Source organism: Cryptotermes secundus, unplaced genomic scaffold (genome assembly GCF_002891405.2).
Source record: "Cryptotermes secundus unplaced genomic scaffold, Csec_1.0 scaffold296, whole genome shotgun sequence".
Lineage (NCBI taxonomy): Eukaryota > Metazoa > Arthropoda > Insecta > Blattodea > Kalotermitidae > Cryptotermes > Cryptotermes secundus.
The window spans coordinates 138,688-161,942 of NW_019737985.1; the positions used below are offsets into that span (position 1 = coordinate 138,688).

The 23,255-nt window shown below is 41.8% G+C and overlaps 1 protein-coding gene across 9 annotated transcripts in view; it reads left to right on the top strand.

Moving 5' to 3' along the window:
- Window positions 1–23,255, top strand: part of LOC111870593 — a 113,017-nt gene that overhangs the window by 75,752 nt on the left and 14,010 nt on the right. For 4 of the 9 annotated variants that reach the window (XM_023862996.2, XM_023862997.2, XM_033753908.1 and 1 more), the window contains 2 exons: window positions 1,934–2,025; window positions 8,099–8,242. In XM_023862996.2, coding sequence (XP_023718764.1) covers window positions 1,934–2,025; window positions 8,099–8,242 — 236 coding nt within the window. The other 5 variants (XM_023863000.2, XM_023862999.2, XM_023863001.2 and 2 more) reach the window with 5 other exon arrangements.

Here is a 23,255-nt window from a genome sequence, read left to right on the forward strand (position 1 = left end):
ACGTCCCCAAGCCGAGAGGAGCGCTCGGTTTGCCAGCAACTACAGAGTGGGGAGAAGACAACGCAGTCGGGAAGCGGGAGCCTCAAACGATAGTTGTCTCGGTTGCTGTGTGGTGGGTTCGAACCCCAGTACCTTTATATTACGACTTGCTTCCTCAGGATCTTAGCCAAGTGGATATTCTCAGCAGAGCGAAGTTCCAACCTGTGGTAAATATAAGAGTAAATTGTGTCTTTGGGTGAGTTTCAAATCTAAAATTACAACACGAAGCCTCATACGTTTAAGCATGGCAATGCCATCACAGAAATTGAGATGTGGTGCAAATATTGCCTCGTTTTCAGATCAACTTCAAAATTGTTACGATAAACGACATTTTTCGTCCCAACATTTGTTGTATACGTGTCTCTTACAAGATTATTGGTGCACTGATCTCGAAAAACGGATTGTGTCAATGTATTTATGCATATTGTAACTAAAAAATCACTATATTAAACTTCAACAGACCAGTATGTAGCCCATTTTAAAGAGAATATAATGTGTCAGATATGTTCGTAACGACAGTAGACAAAGTTATGAATTGTTATAATGAAATTATTTGGAAAATAATTTATATTCTGTCGTGTTATTTGTGCGTTACGGTTTTGTTGTGCGCTCTAGTGACGAAACCTGAACATATCTTCAGTCTTCTCCGAGTTTATTTCTAGACCAGTCTCCTTACTAAGCGTCTGATGCGGAAAGAAGATTATGCAAGTATAAAAATTAAGGCCATTGTTTTCGGAAAGGGTTTCATGCAGACTAGTTATGGGTTCATGTGTAAATTAAATATGCCTATTCAGCTGAAAATAGTATTTAGTGCTGAACCTTGTTGATAATAGTGATTATTTAAATATGCGTGGGCGAAGGAGGAAGCCTTCATTTACTGTTTCTAGGCACTGGCGAAGACAATCGGCTGGAAGGAAGATGAAAGCCACACAGAATGATCAGGACGGTCAGAGTCCTGCACAGATTTTCTCGTGAGGTTACCCGTTCTATAGGCCCTAGAAGAAACTGACCCCACCCGTCCTACAGATATGGAAATAAATCAGTATAAGGAGAGAGCCGACAGATTTTTCAAACGCGAACAGAGCGTTTTTCTGTGAAGCTAACTCTATGAATGATGGTATAACGCTGCTGATTAAACGTCAGTGACTATGTAAAGAATAAGACGGGAATATGATCATATATAGTGAATAGGTAAGGATTTGGAAGGCTGCAGTATTGAGTCTTTTATGTGTAATACACGAGCATTTGCCTGGCAAAACTCACGAGCCAAGCAAATCTGTGATCCGGCTCAGGTTCGAATGTTTGGTTCCCGAATTCAAGTACAGAACATTACCTCAGAAGCTGCATGTGGCCTTGCAAGCCGCGTGGCGGTTACTTTAACTTCGCAAAGTGTGACGTTAATATATGCTTGTTTGTGTACTAACGGTCCTTTTTTTGTAGAGGTAATTGTGTGCGTTTACTGTAGGTACATGCATCTATGGTGCAATTACCACCGGGACACGGTTTTTATACGCCTGCAAGGTCATGACAGAGAGCCCGTTTCTTCTTCTTAACAAAATAAGCAAATTTCCTCGCAGGTAACAGTTCTCCTGGTCCCCGCGGCGTGAAACCACAAACATAGCCCGCTCCCCTCTTCCGCGGTTTGCATTGTACTATATAATATTTAACTGAGAGTTAATGTACTGTATTGCTTGGAACCTGTTTAGTGCTTCAGCTGTTTTGAAAGTGCAGTGACCTAGATCGAGGAGGAGGATTCGAGATAATTGAAGGTAGAGTATCAAGTACTAAGACTGTAAGCAGAATGCTGTGCGATGTGTCCTTCCTGTGTGAAAGTTACAGCATCTATCCTTGTTTAAAGTTTTACATTCTTTCTTGTGGGTTTCATCTCCCTCAGGGTTGATTTCCACCAACTGGCAGCACCAAATCTGGCAAATTCTGCTGTTCTCAAGATGCTGGAGGAGGAAGAGAGACACCGAGGAGGCAAAGGTAAGTCTTTCGTGGAATTATGTAGTAATGACGCCTCCATACTACCAGGTAGGCTCGGCAAGTTGATGTGTGTGATTTGGACCAGTCATTTCCATCGGGCGCCGCGGAAAACAAGAGAAGGGGAGAAGGCCGTATGTGTAAAGTTTGGCGCCTTTGTATTAAAAATAATTTAATATTTGCATTCATTTCATTTATTTAATTCAACGTCCCTTTTTAACTATCTGTTACGGAGAATTTCATGAAAATTGTAACGAATTATGAATTGATAGAAAATTTCAAATACAGTAAACCTTCCTTCTAACGGGCACAGATATAACTAAAAAAATCGGCCTGTGTACAATTGTAAATTTCTAGAGATGCTGAGACACTAACGAAGTTCTGTAGTTAGAAAACTATTTAAAATAAAAAAATAACCGCAACATAAAACTTTTATATAATCATAATATACTCTATGTTTCCATGTTTATTGAGTATATTGTCTATGTATCTTATGCTTTACTTCGTGAATAGTACTTTACTCGGCTATAGCTGACATCGCTGGTACACCCCCCACCGCGCTATTAGTCCCTCATAACGAGGATTTGCTGCAATTTGTTATGGCCTACTTCATGACTTCAAGTATCCATATACAACGGTGAAATAAACGAAAACCTGAAGCCGTATTTATTTGCCTAGCTGAGTTGAGCACGGGGAAAGGCATATTCCGGATTTAGTTCTCAGAAATTTGTTACTGATGTTTTGATATGAACGTGATTATGAAATGTAGCTTGGGAGGGGGGGGGCATATGAGACATGAACGGCCTAATTAAGAGCGGGGTAAAGTAAAGTAAAGGTAGCCCTGTAACAGGCTGTGTAGGCCCATAGGGTTGCGAGATGTTGAGGTTCCCACATTTTCTAGACAATCGGCTCATAGATGGCGGTAAGGTTGTCAGCCCTACGGGCCGGCCGCCCTTTACCCCCAACAACATTCCAAAAATATTCCTGGTACTTATTTCTGTTAGAGGCTGAGTCGACCCCAGGGCCACAGTGTGGCTGGAAGGATTAGGTGAATTGAAAAAAATCCCATGACCTCATCTGGATTCGATCCCGCGACATTCCGGATTGTAGCATAGTGTCTCAACCAACACAGAAGATTTATAGTAGCTAAAATTAGATGCCTAAGATGGCTGCGTTGTGTCTTCTGAAGTGCTTACAGCCAAACACTGATTGGTTCTTAGGTTATTTCATGCTGGGGTTCAGCTTCAGGCGATGTATGTACCTAATGACATGCAAGAATGGCCAGGATTACTGCGTTTTTGGACTTTGTCCATCTTCTGGTGTTTCATAAAAAAATCGTTTCGGAAAGTGGATCTGTTTCCTTTCTCAGGTGATTTGTATGAGACACCTACCCTGTTGGGCCCGCTAGAAATAATTAACTTCAAAGAAAAACCTGTGATTAATACGTACATGTGGATTTGGAAGAGTATGATCGTGGTTTCTTCCTGTGTTATATCCCGGAATATCAGACAGCAAAACAATATGAAACTTCAGTGAGGACAGGCAGTGGCACAGGACATCTTAAATGCGTACCTTCCGAATAGAAATTTCATTATCGCTGCAAGAGCCGTACGGCTGGGTCTTCGGTTGTGTTACGAAAAGTGAGGGTTCATTCACTGTTTAATATAAGAGAGCTTGAAACCCTTCAAGATCTACCAGCGGTTAGATCACGTGCCTAGAATCTTATTTCAGGAGACGAGTAGTTTAGTAAATCCGTGAAGGAAATATAGTTTTGTCGGGTCTGTCACAGAAACATTAGTGTTTAGATACAATTTTCCCTATCCCTTACGAAATACATTTCTTCTAACAGATCTTATCACAAACATTACTGGAGGGGGGGGGGGCGAGTATTGGATCCGGAAACCTCTCTAAACAGTGGCTTAGGGCGAATGGTAGAGAAGGAATTAAATTATGCGAATTTGATATTCTCAGAACAGTGGCTATGAAAAATGATGTCCTCTGACATTTAACACATGAAATCCGATGAAAATCGACCGACATTTCGGAGGAATATATATATATATATTTCTCTCTTTGTTGTCTGTTTCGTGATGGAATCTCACTTGATTTGCTCTTCATCCCTGAAGAAATATATAAAACATACAAGAATATGCCGTCTACACAACAACACACAACAGGATGCAAACTATTGAGCCTGAAGAAAGAGGCGATATGATCCCCCAAAAAGCTTGACTACAGGATGATACAGCCAAGGAAATGTAACTTTTCATAGCCCCATATAGTCCACCGACGTTTCAGAGAAACGTATCGCCTCCATCTTCAGGATTGAATATTAAACAAAAAAGAAACCAGTAAAAATCAGGCGGACATTAAAGCCTGCCTCTTGCCGCTTTCTTACCTGTGTTCCTTTTCGAACCTGAAAGTAGAGACAATACATTCCTCCGAAACGTCGGTGGACTTCTATCGCACTGCACCGCATTACATCCCAGAAAATAAGACTGTTCAAGAAATGGCTCGTTCTCTGAATCACGTTTAATTATCAGGGATACCTTTCAGCTTTCAGTCAATGTTTCCGGTACTATTTTACCAGAAGAAAATTACCTTCGATGGTTTCTAATGTAAAATATTTTACTTCCGCTTGAACCAATTAGGTGTCGTGTGTAGCTGCAGGACCAAGGGCAGTGAGGGACAGTGAGGGACAGTGAGGGGCCGAGGCAGGGGTCTTTGGACCAGTTATATGGTGGGGCGGGAGGAGGCAGAGCGAGACAGTATACATATTTCCACGTGGTTGTTTTCAAAATCTGAGTTAAGGTTTGGTCTGTGGAGTGAAGCAGTGAATGCAACCGGACCAATGGGATAACACACCTGATCGCGTGTTGCAGTGTTGCTTCGAACGAGAAGACTCAAGGACATACCGGGCGGTTTTGGTTACCATCAAAACCGCAAATATCTGTCCCGCATAATAAAGTGAGGGTAAACATTCTTCCATTTCCAAAATATTTCGGTATTGAAAGTGTAATTAATGATTATTTTGAGTAGTGGAAGTAGAATTCACTAACTCATTGCAAACCGAATGCTTAATTTACTTATTTAAATCCACTATATTTTGTATAATATAAAATATTTATTGGGAAATGCCTGAAGAAAAGACACCCTGTCTTTATCTCGGAAGTATACATTATACAAATTTTAGTGGAATGTTGTAATATTTTTTACACGCCGATTTGAAAATATTAAATTTGTATTATGGGTTGCGATTTTGGAATATGCACAAACCAAGCTACTGTGTGACGAGACTACAGGCAGTTCGAAGAATATGAAACAAACATGTGAGTAAGAGAACTATGAACAAATTTTGGAAAGATTTTGTGCAGCTGTCATTTTGCAGATAAAAAAATATTTACATGAAATGGTCATAACATTTGCAAAAATTTCGTCATCTACAACAGATCAAAATTTACACAGAATGTTTGAAGAAATCTGGAAGCTTCAAATAATATCATCCACCTTACGTGACTTTCTTCGAAGAAAAGTAAAAAAGGGACCCTGAATGAAATTTGAGTTTTAAGATAATTCACTTTGTATTTGCTACGACGGTTAACTGGTTTCATGCGGCTTATGCTAATGACCGATTCAAACACCAGACGAATCATCAGTCATATTTCTTTGTCTTCTAATGATTCAGTTGAGTGCAAACCATCGCATGAAGATTTCTGACAGGCGAATACCCGCAGCTGCATATAAATCATCTAACACAAACAACTTAATGTGTATGCAGAATACGTAGCACTTGATTTTCTTTCTTTATAGTGTTTATTACCAACAGGATATGATATTTCACGTTCATATGAGATTCGTATCGTCTGTCCATAGCGATCCCCTAACTTTAGTTTAGTTAGTTAGAGAGGGTGGGTTTCCCCATGCACCGCGACCAGTTTGATCTATTGTGCTTCCCTCTATGATATTCTACCAGTCTCTTTACCCTACCGATAAATGGTGCGTACCATCAGTCCTGCCGAGCAAGCGAGTTCGGCCACTTGCTTAGCGGTGTCTATAATGCTTCCCCCATCTATCAAAGGCCTTAGAGACTATTGTTGGGCGGGAAACGTCCTGGAATTTGGCTCAGTGATCCCCTTTGGGGATATGAGGTTCTTTTACGTGCCGTAAAGTTACGACACGGGACACACAGCTTAAAGTCCCTCCCGGAGGACTTGTTCCCTGAATTTTTCCGCCATTAAAAATTCAACGATCTCCGCCGGGTATTTGAACCCGCGTACCACGATACATGACGTGGGAACGTTACCTCTAGACTACGGAGGCCGCTTTAGCGATCCCCTAACTTTCATCAAACAAAAACCGTGTTTAATGCAACTCGGATTTTAAAATCAAGAAGTGTTTTGGAAGGCTGTTGTGAACATGATAATGAACCTTCGGGTTCCACAAAAGTTGGGAAATTCTTGCAAAGCTGAGCGACTGGCGGTTTCTCATGAAACACTCTGCTCCATTACGTTAGTTCTTGAAACCGTTTTCTCCAGTACATTACATTTTAACCCAGAAGGAAACACCTGAAATTTGTATAGGTTTATGGATTTACGGGTGAGCCGGGATAGCGTAGTCGGTATAGCGACTAGCTACGGGCTAGACGACCAAGAGGCCGGAGTTCGAGTCACGGTAGGGTGAAGAATTTTCTCCACATCATCCAGACCGGCTCTTGGGTTCACCCAACCTCCTATCCAATGGGTGCCGGGGGCTCTTTCCCCGGGGATAAAGCGACCGGGGCGTGAAGCTGACCACTCACGTCCAACTAGTGTCGAGGTCAAGAAAATGTTGGATCTATACATCCACTCCCCCATACGCCTTCATGGCGTAGTGCTTAATTAGTGAAGCACAAGGACAGCTTTACCTTTCACCTTATGGATCCACGTAGTCCACTGAAATCCGCGCTGTTTTACTAATTTTTGCTCTCAGTCGAATGCACTTTAGAGCGATAATTACACAGCTTAAACTCTCCTTGTGGAATTATTGTGACTTTTATTGCGGTTTTAACATACTATACTCGTAATATACTGTTCATCAGTACAGTAGGATCGAATTGATCCTCATAGAATACACAGTCACGATTCGATCATTTCTAAGTACATCAGCGTTATTTAAATGGAAAGGAAGACAAGTTGAAAACCGCCCAGTTAGAGACCTGCGTATTATCATAGTTTGATTGGCAATTCGCGGAGTTGTTCACTCGAGGTAACTGTATCGTAAAGTGATGTAACTCCTTGCTACTGATAGTCTGAACCCCTCCAGACACTGTATATGAATTTAGTTTATAAACACCGCAGCTACAGTCCAGGGGACGAGATCGGCGGAAAATGTAGCACCAATTGGAAAGATGGGGAATGCATACAAAATTGTAAGCTGGAAGCCTAAGAGAGAAAAAAATACCACTTGGGATAACTTGATGTAAGTGGGAAGATAATATTAAAATGATTTGTAAAGAAATGTGGTATGTCGATATGGATTGGATTCATATGGCTATGTTATGGCTTTTTAACGGGATTCTTTTAACACGGTAACGAAATTTTTGGTTTTAAAAAGAGCAGGAATTGTTGATTAGCTGAAATACTGCCAGTTTCTGGAGAAAGGTTCTGATCCATGCAAATGATCTTAATGCAACATTCAATAAGAAAGTCGCTGGTTTAATATTTTCTGTCTGAACTTCAGTTTTGGCCGCTGCGTCTTCTCTCCAAGTAATTTTAAAACGAACGTAAACTCTGGAGTTGAAAAGCGCACGGAGTGGGTTTGAGACATTGCGTTAAACAAAATGTCCTGAAGAATAAGCCATCTCGTTTGAAGCCGCTATTCTTGCATATCCCTGCTTACTTCATCGCCTTGTTTCTGTATCAACTGACGCATTTAGAGCTGAAGAAATGTGGTGGATCAACTTGCCGAGGTTTGGTTTTGCTAACAACTAATTCTTTTATAGCTATCACCTCAAGGAGTCATTGCTATCTTTTTATATGATTTTATATTTTGTTTCTATCCTCTTCTAATATCTTTCTCTTAAAATTATACTAAAAAGAAGACATATCAGAGACGGAAAGTAGAAGAAATCACCGATTTGAATGGCCACCAAAGGATCTTGGCCACCGTATCCATGGCTTTACCGACGACAGCAAGTACCGTCAAAGTTCCTTCTCGGCTTTTTATTTCAGCACTTTGCCAGGTAAAAGAAGAAAAAAACAAATACTGAAATCAGCCCTCACTTTTCTCCTTCCAACAACATCTAGACAACACATAGAAAAGACTTGCGCATGCGTTATTTGTAAACATCCCCTCCACTAAACCCAAAATACCGTGATCTACAGGAATCATACTTGCAAACCATGTTATAGTACAACTCTCCCCTACAACCCCGCCGCCATTTTGGCTTAGAGATTTTGGAATACTTCCCATTATCATATCTGATTTAGCATTTTAGTTGCTTTGTGCGCAGGAGAACGTTGTGGACGGTCTGCGATCCACAAACCTAGAATTTTAGGGTAAGGTGTCTTTATTATGTAACTGCTTCATTACATGTTCGCTACACGCTTTTATGTGTAAAATATTCTGCGGTAATTCTGAAGTCTAACGAATCATGAATTTCTGCAGTATGAATAAACTGAAATAAGTGTTAACACATTCACTCGTGCCAGCTTCAACTACTAACACTATACGTGTAATAAGCTGTGTGCCAGCTATATTTCGCTTAGACAACTTGGGCAATCGTCCATTTCTGTGTTGGATTATGTCTCTGGGTGATGGCACCGTGAAGAAAAAGGCTATGTGCTCCTCTACCCTGAAACATGATCCACATTAACAACGAATCGCCGTAAAAGTGAAAGTGAAATCATCAAGGAAATATAATTTCTTAAGTTGAGGTTCTAACTGCGATGAAGACTACTATCTTCATGGATTTGATGCCGTGTAGTCCGGTAGATGTTAACCGGCGTGTCGAAGGAAAGTGAAGCCTCCGTCTACAAGGTAGAGAATATGAAGCCAAGTGTGGAGAGAATGGCTATCTGTCACTGTAGGTTAGCTGCTATCATTTCTTTTGGCCGAAACTATACTCTGCTCGTGGTCACCGGATGGAGCTCGAAACCAACACGGACTGAGTGACTGACCGTCAGACGTAACAGTTTCAGTACCCTACTCTTGCTATCAACCCCTGCTATTTTGCTGTCTTTTCTCCCATCTATTCCGCCGTTGAAACAGGCCGTGTAGTGCCCCCGTTCCCTGGTTCCATTTTCACACCTGACTCCGTGTGCCACCATTTTGTTCTCTCAAAGCAGTTGTTTCTCCAAGCTTCTCTACTCTCGGAAAATGGCCCTTAAAAGGGTCTCGCATTATTTCACTCTTTCTCCTCGTTCTTTAGGTTTGCTCCGAGCACCTGTCAATTCGTAACACTTTTGCACATTTTGACGTCTACTGTAAAGAAGGAGGCATAACATCCTTCCATAACGTCGGTAAATATCGGATATCCCAAATTACAGTAATTTTCACATATAAGCATCTGACCGCTGTTTTCATTACGAAGTAATGTTACTTAATTAGAACGGCGTAGAACAAAGGAAAAACGAATAGGAAATTCAAATGGGATCATATCGCCATAAAACTGTATTTCTCGATATTTCCTAAATTTAGAGCTATAAATCGAAAGCTGTTCAGGCAGAAGGCAAGTTTCATTTGTAAATCTTCTGTTTGGTTTGTCATATAAAATATTTATCTATGCAGATCTGTAATTCTTTGTGAAAGTACTATTCGATTGTATAGATTGTATAGACAGCAGGAAAAAAATATTTTACAATAAAGTTTCTGTAAGTGCCTGAGAGTAAAATTAGAAAAAAAAGAGTGCGATAGACGCTTTTCACGTTGAAAGATGTACAGTATGTCCAAAGGACATTCTAACTTCTTCAGAAATGAAAGCATATTAATTACAATTTATAATGTGAACATACAGAAACTAAAAATCATCCAGCATAGGGTACGAAAAATTATAATTTAAAATGAACAAATTGTTAACAATATAAAAATTAATGGGGAAAATAATAAAATATATTAATAAATCAATAAATTATAATAAACACATTCAGGAAATCTCCTATATTGTGTCTGAACGTAAAGATCACCAAAGGAGAGGAATGTAACATTTAATTTTGCGTTTTGATATGATGACATTGAAACAAGGAGGGGGTTTCTCTCCTAGACTTACTTTACAATTATTTATAATCTGTCGATATACGGTGGCTTGAGACCGTCCATGAAAATTAGGCTGCCTATAATAGGTCCCGCAAACAATTCTTGAAACGCTTGTGACCATAGAAGATCCATTTCGCGGGCATTACATTGGACAGTGTTCATTTTGTGGGACATGTTTAACATACAGGACGTTTCGGGAGGTAGGTTTACAGACCCTGTCAAGTATTCTGTCGTTATTATTTTCATAGGCATTAGTAGTGTTCATTTTCTGGGACATGTTTAACATGCAGGACGTTTCGGGAGGTAGGTTATTATTATTCTCATTATTCGTTATTATTCTCATAGATATTAGTAGTGCTCATTTTATTTTGGAGGGAGGGTTAATTCATGATGCTATCAGTAATGTCGACTGGAGGATGATACAAAAATAATGAATGGATAAGGATTTGGAAGTAAGCGGTTGTGACCAAATCGAAGTACGGTCCTGCTACTTGCCTGGATTGACTAAGGAAAAGCACGAGAAGTTCACTGATGATAGCCTGTGTACCGACCGAGGTTCGAACCAAACGCCTCACGAATATCACCGCTACATAAACTCATTACGTCCATGCCTAAACTGAGCAAAATCACAATATAAATTATAAAAAAAAATCCTCTTTTGTATCTCTCATATTTAACTGTTCGTGTTTCAAGCATTGCATTCTTGCAATGCTTTAAACGGGTGGAAAACTACATCAATTATAACTTTCTTCTACGGGTCGGGATAGCTGAGTCAGTGAAGTGACAGTGGCAAGGTGAACAGTTGAAGTCGAGCCTCCGGCAGACGCACCGCATTTTCTCTTCACCGAGACTTCGAACCGGTTATGGTGCCCATCCGGTCTTTAATAAAATGGATTCCTGGTATATAACCGGCTCAGCTTGACGCTGATCACTCACCTCCATCAACTACCGAAGTCTAGAGTGTGAGTCAGAATCACTGTGTTTTTGGACTCTGTCCATCTTGTGGTATTCTAAAAATAAAAATAACACAGCATTTCGGAAAATGGATCTCTTTCCGTCCTCAGGTGAGAGGTGGAAGACACCTACACAACTGGGTCCCTTCGAAAGAGGTAATGGACCCAACAGAGTAGGCGTCTCCCACCCCTTACCTGAGGACGGAAACAGGTCTAGTTTCCGAAACGCTTTTCCTTTTTTGTTTTTAGAATACCAGACGATTGATAGAGTCCGAAAACCCGTCACTTCCGAGTGTTACATACCGTCGTCAGAACTCTTTAGAATCTACCCAGAATGCAATATTTACCACCACGGCCTCTATACGCGCTCGTGATAAGATGCAAGGTCACCATCCTTTCCGCGGGAGAAAATTTACTAATTGTGTATTAAGAAGAATTCCGTCTTCTGGGATGTGGCGCCGTGTAGATCCTGTGTGAACCGACATTTCGGAGAACGTATCGCTTCCATCTTCAGTGTAGAAAATCCATGAGCGAGGAACCAGTTTGAGCAGGTGGCTGCAGACTTATAGCCTGAAGATTAAGGCGATACTTTCCCGCGAAACGTCCGTTCACACAAGATCTACATGGCGCCATATCCCGTGAAAACCTCAGCTCTTACACAATTATGTATTAGTCGGGATTATGTTTCAGATGACGATGGCAGACGGAGGATGAGAGGTGAGGGGCCACGTAACGAGAATGGGAGAGAAAATAATTAATACTTTTTCTTTCTTCTTCTTCTTCTTCTTCTTCTTCTTCTTTCTTTCCTTCTTTCTTTCTTTCTTTTTTTTGGAAATTCACTATCATATTACGTTAAGTTATTCAGTGAATAAATGGGTATAACATGTCAGTACGGTGAAAGCTATCCCTGTAACAGGCCATGGAGGCCCATAGGGTTGTGAGACGTTGAGGGTCCCACATTATCTAAACAATCGGCACAGATGGCGGTGAGGTTGTCAGCCTTACGCGCCAGCCGACCTTTACCCTCCAGGAAGATTCCTGGAGGTCATTTCTGTTAAAGGCTGAGTCGACTCCAGGGCCATAGTGCCGCAGGAAGGATTCGGTCAATTGAAAAATCCACTTCATCGGGGCTCGAACGCGCGACCTTGAGGTTTATAACATATTGCCTCAACCAACTACGCTACCGCGTGTCCCTAACATGACAGTGAAGAACAGTAACATAACAAGCGAATATTAATGTAATACATAAAAAAACAAAGAAAGGATTCGAAAAGAATGTATACTCCACTGAAGCATATTCTTCGGTCTTGTATTTTCCTGTAGTGTAAGCGGTACGTCAGGTTAGACAAAGCTTGAAATAATTCACGGCAATCCGTCAAAAAAACTCCGTGATTTTAGTCCGCAAGCGAACTATACCGACCGAGCGAAACCCGCTTGTCGGCGAAGTTAGTGCCAAATTTTGCGGATAGATTATTTCGCGTGGTCAGCGCAACGAATCCCCACGGCCGTTAATTTCGGTTTTCTAGACCGGAGCCGCTATTCCCTTGAAATAGTTCCTTATTATCATCACAAGGCTTTGTGGACCCCTTTCCAGACCCACTACTTCTCAGAAAATCTGGTAGCCCCGGGAATCGAACTCTGACCACTAGACCACAGAGGGGGTCGTGTCAGTCCATCAACAGAACCAATAAACCATCGTTAACCGTAAAGTTAATTGTATTATGACGAGAAACAGAAGCTGTAGCAGTCGATAAGTAAATTGTTCGAATAAATTTAATGCTATTTTTTGTGCATTTTTTAGTAGAGGTGAAGCTTCCAGGCAGGTTGCGGAGTAATTTTAGCTTTAGGGCCGTCAGGTTCAGGCAACATTGCAATATCATCCTGTGACATAATATGCGACAAGGGTCAAGATCTCAGACTGAAGGGATTATTATATATTCTGTAGAAGTCTTCGGGACTTTGCGACGGTTTATAGTTAACCACATTTCCAGAGGGCAGAACAATCCTCCTTAACACGGGTATTATCACACATATTATGTTTCTGGACATTATCCATCGTCCTATAATTATTTTAAAACACTGTCCTGTTTATTTTTCAAAACACAAACTCTTTGGAGACTGGATTCTGTCTCCTTCTTCTGGTAAAACCTACTCGGTTGGGCCCAATCGATAGAGCTCTAGGTAGGTTTTACTAGTACAAATATAATATTTGTACCAGTGCATCATCGTCACGAATATTTACATAGATGTTCTAGCTAAAATATTCTTCGCAAATTCTGTCAAATTAACCCACAATTCTTATCCTTCTTCTTTTCCCCCACCTCCTGGTAAGCACCTCAAAATATCCGTGACTGTCACACATCCACTTCGTTGCAAGCTCAGCTGCTTTCTTTGGGAAGTTATAATTATGTCGGGCATTCTCTGTTTTTTAGAGAAAATCGTGATCGCTGAAAATATCCTTAAGTTTAACTGGCGGTACTTCTGTTAATATCCTTGCAGATAAATGACATACCGTAAGATTTTAGCTTCTTACAGCGATGTTTATGAAGAAATCTATCTTCTGTGATATAACTACATGTAATCCTTTGAAAGTCAACGGACGTTTCGGAGGGATATGAGCCCTGTTTGTTACTTGTTTGACGCTGATTTCTTGCTTTCCTCATTCTTCGATCCTGAATATTTAGGCAATGCGTTCCTCCGAAACATCGATTGACTTTCAACGGACAGAAGACAGAACTCTGCAAATACGTGTAATATATCGTTATACAAAGGCTGAAGGTGATCTTATGCAAAGCGACACTGTAGTTGTTAACCAGTCGAGCAGGTTAGGTTAGGTTAGGTTAGGTTCCAGAATATTATTCAGAGGTGTTCGGTTCGGACATCAATTTGGCTAGAGACTAACCTGGCACAGATATTTTATGGTTTTGGTCAGAGAATTCACATGGGCTATGACAGCCTCTTTGAAAACCGTACCTGCTCTACACGAGCGCACAAATTGCGTCCGTTGTAACGAAAGTACTTTATGACGGACGTTGCTGAGGACACCACACAATTGCAGAATGTGGTGCGTAGTTTTTGTCTGCAATGGAGCCAGAAGAAAGAGTAGAATTCGCCTCTCTTCTTTATTTCTACAACGGACGCATTTTGTGCGCTCGTGTAGACGCTGCCTAAGGATTCTGTTGCTCACTGTAATGCGGTTTCCTTTCCTCCAGTCTTTCGAAGCACGACTGTCTTCTGAATAATACTGAAATCCTATCTCATAGGAAACACATTGCGTCTATACTGTAAGGACTAAGCAATTATTACTGTATAAACATTGTTTATTCAGAGATTCATAAGAAACACTACAATACACGTTGTAAGGGCAAAATGAAATGCCTCTTAATGTTAAATCAAATAGTACATACAGAAACGACAAGTCTTTAAAGAGTCAGCCCCGTTTCTCGATTACGCATGCTCCCCACCCCCTACAAATAAGTGGTAGGCCCATAGTTCTCTACATAACAACGTTAACAGAAGTGGAAAACTTAACAGAGTAAGATGAATCCAGTCCAAATCATTATTTTATGTTTCTTTAAGACACATTTTAATGCTTTTATTATTCCTCTCCAGTGGCAAGAATTGGGCCTAGGTCCAGTTTCGCGACTAACTAAATTGTTCCATCTCTTCTTAGGTCATGCTAGATCGCGTCTTCTCTCAGGATTACAATAATATTCTTGCCGTAATAAATATTCAGAAGCCATCTTTCCTATGTGTTCCAGTTTCTTTGGTACTGTTAAATACAGATGCTACAAGCCGGGAGGTCACGGGTTGAAGTCCGAGTGAGGTAATTGGATTATTTTCAATTGATCTAATCCTTCAGGCCGCACTAACAGAAATGAGTACCAGGAATTAATAAAATAATTTTCCTGGAGAGTAAAGCGCGGCCGGCGCGTTAGGCTGACAAACTTACCGCCATCTTTGAGCCGATTGTATAGATAGTGTGAGACCCCCAACGTCTCACAACCCTATGGGCCTTCACGGCCTGATACAGGGATAGCTTTACTTTTCACTTTTTACTTTATAAATTAATTTCATCTACTTCAAAATGTGAGTCACAAAAATATTTACTGTCCTCATGCCGGCCTTCAGAAGTAGAAAACAAGAAGGTGGAGGGGGGGGGGGACACGCCCTTGGCTTTATACAGTGATGTCTCTTCTTGACATTTTATAGCGGTTGGCCACAGACTAGAAAGTGAAAATAGCATCGCGGAATGCACTGACGGGGCGTCCTACAGGCACGTAACGAGATTGCTTACTGACTAGCGTAGTTTCCTGTGAACACAAGCCGGCTTCCGCACTTGCAGCGCATATATTACCGTTAATAATCAAATGTAACTCCATGCCGGTCACTGTAGCCGAGAGGTCTAAGGCATGTACTGTCTTAGCTCGCTTGGAAACCGGGATCGTGGGTTCCAATCCCACTCAGGGCATGGATGTTTAGTTTGTGTGTGTGCGTTTTTCTGTGTTTGTGTACAGGTTGAGGCCTTGCGACGAGCTGATCACCCGCCCAAGGAGTCCTACCGAATGTGCAAGATCTAGAAAAACCGAAGTGAACGGAGAAGTTCATGGAGGTAGGCCTAGGCCCACTGGGGCTGTAGTGCCAAGAAAAAAAAAACTAACTCCATAGAGCTTAGCGCTACTTGAGAAGGCGCCCAGTCTCTCAGCTACTCAAGAATCTCCCAGCAATTTACGAAACCCGAAGGTTCATTACTGTGTTCATAAGCGCCCTCCGCTTTTCCGTATCTTAAGCCAAAAGAATCCAATCCATACCACCCCATACTATACCTATAAGATCCATTTCAATATTTTTAACCCACCTACGACTAGATCTTACCAGTTGTCTCTTTCTTCTGGCTTGCTCACCGATAATCTATATGCAGTCATCTTCTTCCCCATGCGTGTTACATGTCTTGCCTGCCCCATCTCATCCTTCTTCACTTGATCACTCTAATTAATAATCATACTGACATTGATTAATCTTATTATTATCCACCCATCTCCTTCCTGTTTTCTATATGGTCATTTTAAAATTGCACGCGATAGCGTAGTTGGTTGAGGCACTATGCTACAAGCCGGAAGGTCGCGGGTTCTGTTACCGATGAGGTCACTGGATTTTTCAATTGAACTAATCCCTCCAACCGAATTATGGCCCTGGGGTCGACTGAGCCCCTAACAGAAATGAGTACCAGGAATGTTCCTGCAGGCGAACGGCGGCCAGCTCGTAAGGCTGAAAACCTCACCGCCATCTATAAGCCGATTGTTTAGAAATGTGGGAACCTCGACGTCTCACAACCCTATGGGCCTTCACGGACTGTTACAGGGATAGTTTTACCTTTATCATTTTAGAAGTGCTTTCCTTATAAAATATTCTGTGCAAAGAAGATTACTGCATTCTTTGATATGACGCCGTGTAGCCTGGTAGCTATGTATAGCCGTTTCGGGTAATGTACTCCCTCCATCTTAAAGTTATAATATCGTTTGCTACACCGCGTCAGGTCCTAGAAAACTGCAAACTTCATATTCACCGTGTAGAGAATATGCTTATGCTCCCCAGCCTTCACATTACCGTCCGTCCTTCTGCCCCAGATTTCGTTGTCCTAACAATATTACAATTCCTGGTATCCTCATATTCAGACGGGTTAGGTTAGGTTTCGACAAACTTGCAATTTAACGAGTAAAAACAAAGAAGGTAAAATTGTCCCTGTGCTTACTAATTAAGCCCTACGCAATGGAGACGTACGGGGAGTGGACGTATAGGCCCACATTATCTTCACCTGCACCAGTTGGAGGTGAGTAGTCAGTTTCAAGTTCCTGTCGCTTTACCTCAGAGAAAAGAGCACGCTGTACCCATTGTTTAGGGGGCTAGGTGGACCCCAGAACCGGCCTGGACGAAACGGAGAAAAGAAAATACTTGCCCCTACCGGGACTCGAACTCCGACTCCTTGGTCGTACACCCCGTAGCCTGTCACTGTACTGACTCTCCCCTGGTATTGGAGGTAGAGTATCTGCACCGTGAAGCCAATCGCTCACTTTTATCCAGTGCTGAGTTTAAGAATGTATGGAGCTTTATCTCCTCGCCCTTATATTCCGGTGCTGAGATACAGTGGCAGCTTATTTTCTGGCCGTTATTATGAAACCTTTTGAAACACGCAAAGCCTGCACTTAACAAGCACCAAGGCATAAAGACGGATGGGAGTGAAGGTATAGGTCTACAATTCTCGATCTTGGCAATAGATGTAGTTTCACGCTCTTGATACTTTACTTACTTACTCCTGGAGCTGAGCCCTTCTGGAGGAGCCGCCAATTCTGCAGCTACTCAAGAATTTCCTAGCATTTTATGGAACCCGAAGGTTCATTACCGTGTTCACAAGAGCCCTCCACTGGTCCCTATCCTGAGCCAGATCTATCCAATCCATCCCATCCCATCTCTCTAAGATCCATTCTAATATTGCCCACCCACCTACGCCTTGGTCTTCCCTGAGGTCTCTTTCCTTCTGGCTTTCCCACCAATATCCTATACCCTCAGAAAAACAGCCGCCGGTACTTATAAAATAGGATGCTTGAGTGGGACCCAAATTTGGTCTGGAAGCTTCGGAAAAGAGATAAATCTCTTGCTCTGTCAGGAATGGAATCCCGATTCCTTGGCCGTCCAGGTCGTAGCTTAGTGGTTTATAACGACTGAGCTATCCCGTGCTTGTAATAACGGAAATTTGAAGAATATCGCAGTGTAATGAGAAACGTGGGCTATGCTACCTTCGTACTTGGAACAGAGCGAGCTAAGAGGAGCTGAGGAATTTAAGGTGACACTATTTTAAAATACTGTGCGCATGTCCAGGCATTCCCTAATTTGAGAAGTCTGTAATAAGCTTGCCGACTCTTGGCAGCACCTTAAAGTCTCCCAGCTGGAGGTCTCACATGTATCGCGATGGGTGATTTATGAGCTACAGAAGAGGATAGGTCAGAGGCCGGATGTTCCAAATGATTAACAAACAAACATGTATCTAGCACCTTTCACTTCTAACCCAGTAAATTATAAGTTCATTAAACTATGTGTCTCATGAACGACGATTAATTACATCAGGTGCCCATAAAGTTTAACATGATTTTGTTGCGTGACAGATGCTCAGGTTATGTCTCGTAGAGTATGAAAGATGACTGTGAATATGGAAGAAGCGTGGGGGATACGGGCTATAGATACAATATTCTGTCGGAAAGCTACAAATACCACAAAACATGAGATTCTGGCGATATATAGACAGTAGGCCGCAGGTTCGATTCCCGATGGTGTCATTAGATTTTTTTCAATTGACCTAATCCTTCCAGCCGCACTATGACCCTGGGGTCCACTCAGCCTCTAACAGAGATGAATAGCAGGAATCTTCCTGCGGGTAAAGGGCGGCCGGCGCGTAAGGCTAACAACATTACTGCCATCTGTGAACCGATTGTGTAGAAAACGTGGGATCCTCAATGTCTCAAAATCCTATGGGCCTCTACCTGTTACAGGGATTGCTTTAACTTTTCTACCTGCATAATACGAAGCATAAATAGTAACATCTCAAATATCGACATGCACTTGAAGATAAATCAGTATTTTTATCTGATATAGCTACAGTAACACTCGTCCGAATTATAAATCGTTACTTCCATAAATTCGTAATCATTGAGTTGATATAAAATCAGAGATATTTAAATCTATAAACAGTGAGTACCATTTCTCAAAATCTTCTCACTAGTTATAAAGGAATGGACACAGAAAAAAATAAGGTGCCATCAGATGGAATATAATTCCATATCTGTAAAATAATCTCATTTTAGGCAGAGTTCGGTTTCCCCAGGATTATTTGGTAAGGAATAGGCTATGGGGTTCCTGGACACTGGATTTCTTAGTTCCATCAAATAAGCAGTTTGCTCACATAATACCTCTGGATTTTCGTTTGGCTCTCAGATTGTTTTTAATGGCTCTTCTAGACCATTCATGGCCCTGGCCTCTTATTCAGTTCTGTAATCATTTTTCACAGACGGTAGTACTCCTTGGGCGAGTAATCAGCCCGTCGCATGGTCATTGCCTAAACACAGGAAAATACAAACACAAAATAGACGCATACACACACCAAACATCCATGTCTTGAATGGGATTCGAACCTACGATCCCAGCGTCCGAGCGAGCGAAGACAGTTCATACCTAGTTAGTTAGTTAGTTATTGGAGAGGGTGGGTTTCCCCATGCACTGAGACCAGTATTGGTCCATTGTGCTTCCCTCTATGATATTCTACCAGTCTCTATACCCTACCGATACTGGTGCGTACCATCAGTCCCGACCGAGCCAGCGAGTTCGGCCTCTACTAGCTTGGCTGTATCTATAATGCTTCCCCCATCTATCAGAGGCGTTAGAGACTACTGCTGGGCGGGAAATGTCCTTGAATTTAGCTCAGTGACCTCCTTTGGAGATATGAGGTTCTTTTACGTGCCGTAAAGCTACGACACGGGACCCACGGCTTAAAGTCCCTCCCGGAGGACTTGCTCCCTGAATTTTTCCGCCCTTAAAAATTCCACGACCTCCGCCAGGTTTGAACCCACGTACCACGAGTCATAAGGTGGGAACGTTACCTCTAGACTACGGAGGCCGCTTTAACCAGTTCATACCTAAGACCGCGCGGCTACTGTGACCGGCTTGGCTCTTAGACTAATAAGTGAATATTCCAATGAACTTCGTTAACAGACTGATACTCCCATTTTCATACCGTGTTCTAAAACACCCTAAAAGTTGTTTCGTCATCAGATTGGATGTAAATCGTTATATCATCATTACAAAATTATTATTTGTCTAAAAAATCTTCGAGTTTACGTCATACATATTGCGGACAACTTTACAGAAGAAAGAGCCCTAGTTTAGCGACTTATGGCTGATATCATATGTTAAAAATAGAGTCTAGTGTCTTTCTAATAATGACGCATTCTCAAAAATATTTTAAACACAGTATACTAGATTCTGTTGGAACAAAAATCACTATACTGGAGACCTCGTTAATCATACAGGACTTTTCTTCGGTAAGGTTGTCTATACAAGGTATGACGTACACGCAAAGATGTTTCAGACAGACAATAACCTATTGCTTTTCGTTGTTGTTATTATTTAGAGATAAGCACAGAAATTTTAAATGCCGTGTAGATGATCTTTGAGCTTCTTCTTGGAGGGTGAATTGGGCAGGATGTGTAGCACTCAATGTGCAGATATGATTACGCATACGTAATTCATTTTAGGCAGAGAAACTTAACGCGAAGGGCCTTCGGGGAACCTGAGCGTGGGTCTCACTAAAATCTGAACACGTATCGGAAAGCTACAGAGTTTGAGAATGTGGCCCACTGAACTACCGAAAAGGCTAATATCTTATCAAGGGTTGACATTCCTTTTGTGGTTATAACTAAAGTTCGAAGACACACATACACAGAGGCATAGAAGAACAAATGCCGTCAAATGTAGAGGCAGTAGAGTACAATGGCGGTTCGAGTCTATAGTAGACCTACACATATCACTCGACCAGACCCTTTGCTACTGTCTATCCCATTAAAAAAGTGAAGCCATCCCTGTACCAGGTCGTGGGGGCCCATACGGTTGTGAGAAGTCGAGGCTCCCATATTTTCTAGACCATCGGCTTACAGATGGCGGTGAGGTTGTCAGCATTACGCAGTGGCCGCCCTTTACCTCCAGGAAGATTCCTGGTACTCATTTCTGCTAGAAGCTGAGTCGAGCCCAGGGTCATAGTGTGGCTGAAAGCATCAAGTCAATTGAAACTTCCAGTGACATCATCGAGTATCGAACCTGTGATCTTCCGGCTTGTTGCATAGTGCATCAACAAACTACGCTACCGCGTGCCTCTGCTGTCTATCCCATACCAACCGGATATCCATCGATTGCCAGAAAATATAAAATCCATGTAATCATTCTGCATGGACGTGTGAGAATTCCTTTATACTGTCACATGTTGGGTATATTTCACGCGACAAATAGTAACTTCATGCCCTATTTGATATAGCAAATTTATTCCACTCGCTCTTTTTTTATTTTCCTTGGCACTACAGCCCCAGTGGGCCTAGGCCTACCTCCATGAACTTCTCCATTCACTTCGGTTTTTCTAGATCTTACACATTCGGTAGGACTTCTTGGGCGGGTGATCAGCTCGTCGCAAGGCCTCGTTCTTACAATCACACAATTTACAATCTCAACATTACTGCCATTGGCAGTATCACAAATACTCCGGCGAAAGGTAGACAGCAATTGACTGGTTACTTTCTCCCTAGTAACTCACTAGTTACTGGCTCAGTACTCAATAATCACTGGACTCGGCGATCCCTACATTGAAACTCAACTCCTGAATAGTGTTCGCTGCTACTTATTTAACCTCGGCACGGACAACACAGAAAACAGTTGCGTGATAGGTACCGCTGTTTAGTACCGTCGTGTTTACCGATTTCCTAGCAACAGTCGTTGTGCGGCTCGCCTGTTGCGTGACGTCATGTTCACCTCTTGCCTAGCAACACGTCACCGCGGTGTAGGGAGGCGGAGTGTTGACTGGCGTGTTACGTCACCGCGGTCGTGAGGGGGCGGAGAGTTGACTAGTGCTGTTACGTCAGCTGGCAGGGAGGGGGGTGTCCTGCATAGCGCGAATACGTCACCATACTTTGGATGGAAGAAATTTCGGATATATATTTGGGCAAGCATATTTTCTCAGAACACTTCAAGTGTAATAGAAATGAAATGAATAGTGGTGCTCTGTGGTTTCAAATCAAGAAATTCTTGTCCCAAAGGAATTCTGGTGATCTTGGTGTTGACGATGCGAACGTAATTTAGCTCCAGTTTTAATGAGCCTGATGAGCTGTTGAAGGCCACGGTACACACAGTTAGAATACTATACTTTTGGGAAATGCATGAACATTAAGCATTAACATTATTATACAAAGCCAATTTAATTTCCAAATTTTCTTTGTTTATTTTTCGTTTCTATATTTCTATTTATCGGTTCTCCTGGTTCTTTAGTTTGATCCAATTATTGAGGAATTTAAGAAGAGTCTTGTTGTACGACCAATATTAAAGCTAGACTTATCTTGAAATTGTAAATGCTTCTTTCCTTAACATAATACTTTGAAAAGCTAGGCGTAGATGGGAACATGCTGATCACAGTGGCCGCGCGGTCACAGGCATGAAATGCCTCGCTCACTTAACGCTGGGATCATGGGTTCGAATCCCACTCAAGGCATGAAAGTTTGTCTGCTTTTATTCTGCGTTTGTGTTGTCCTGTGTAGGTAGTGGCCTTATGTCGGGCTGATTCCCAGTCCAAGTGGGCCTATCGACTGTCTAAAATTAAGAAACTGAAATGAAACGAAGCGTTTCACGGATGTCCTATGATTCAAATGGGAGAAAAAAAATAGATAGATAGATAGATAGATAGATAGATAGATAGATAGATAGATAGATAGATAGATAGATAGATGGGAATATTGTATCAAACACTTTAAAGAAATATGATCGAATGATCGGAGGCTGTAGACTATATTTATTTCGTATAGATAATATTAAGTGCATTCTTTGTCAACACAGCAAAATTTCCAGCAGATAGGGTTGCTGTTCAAAACGGCAAGTTTCGGCACGTCGGTGATTTCTTCAGTTACGGCTGCATATCCTTAGCATAGATTTACATGTGCTACATATTGCACTCGTATTTACTGCCGCGTGTTGCCTGTATAACGCGACAAGAAAATTCACGCGGGTCTCGGATTTGGCGAATATGTTTATTGGCCAATCTCACACGTACAATTATCATCCACTTTTGACTTCGTCAGACGTTTCTTACAACATTTTTGTAACTACTTCTTGCACTGCTAATCTCGGTGAAGTCTCCTGTTCCCTTTGTCGGATGCGAGCTTGTTTCTGCTCTCGTCGGAGCTGCACTAAGAACTGTAAAAACTGACTGGTCAAGTCAAAGTCACATTGTGTTTGACGGTCAGTCAG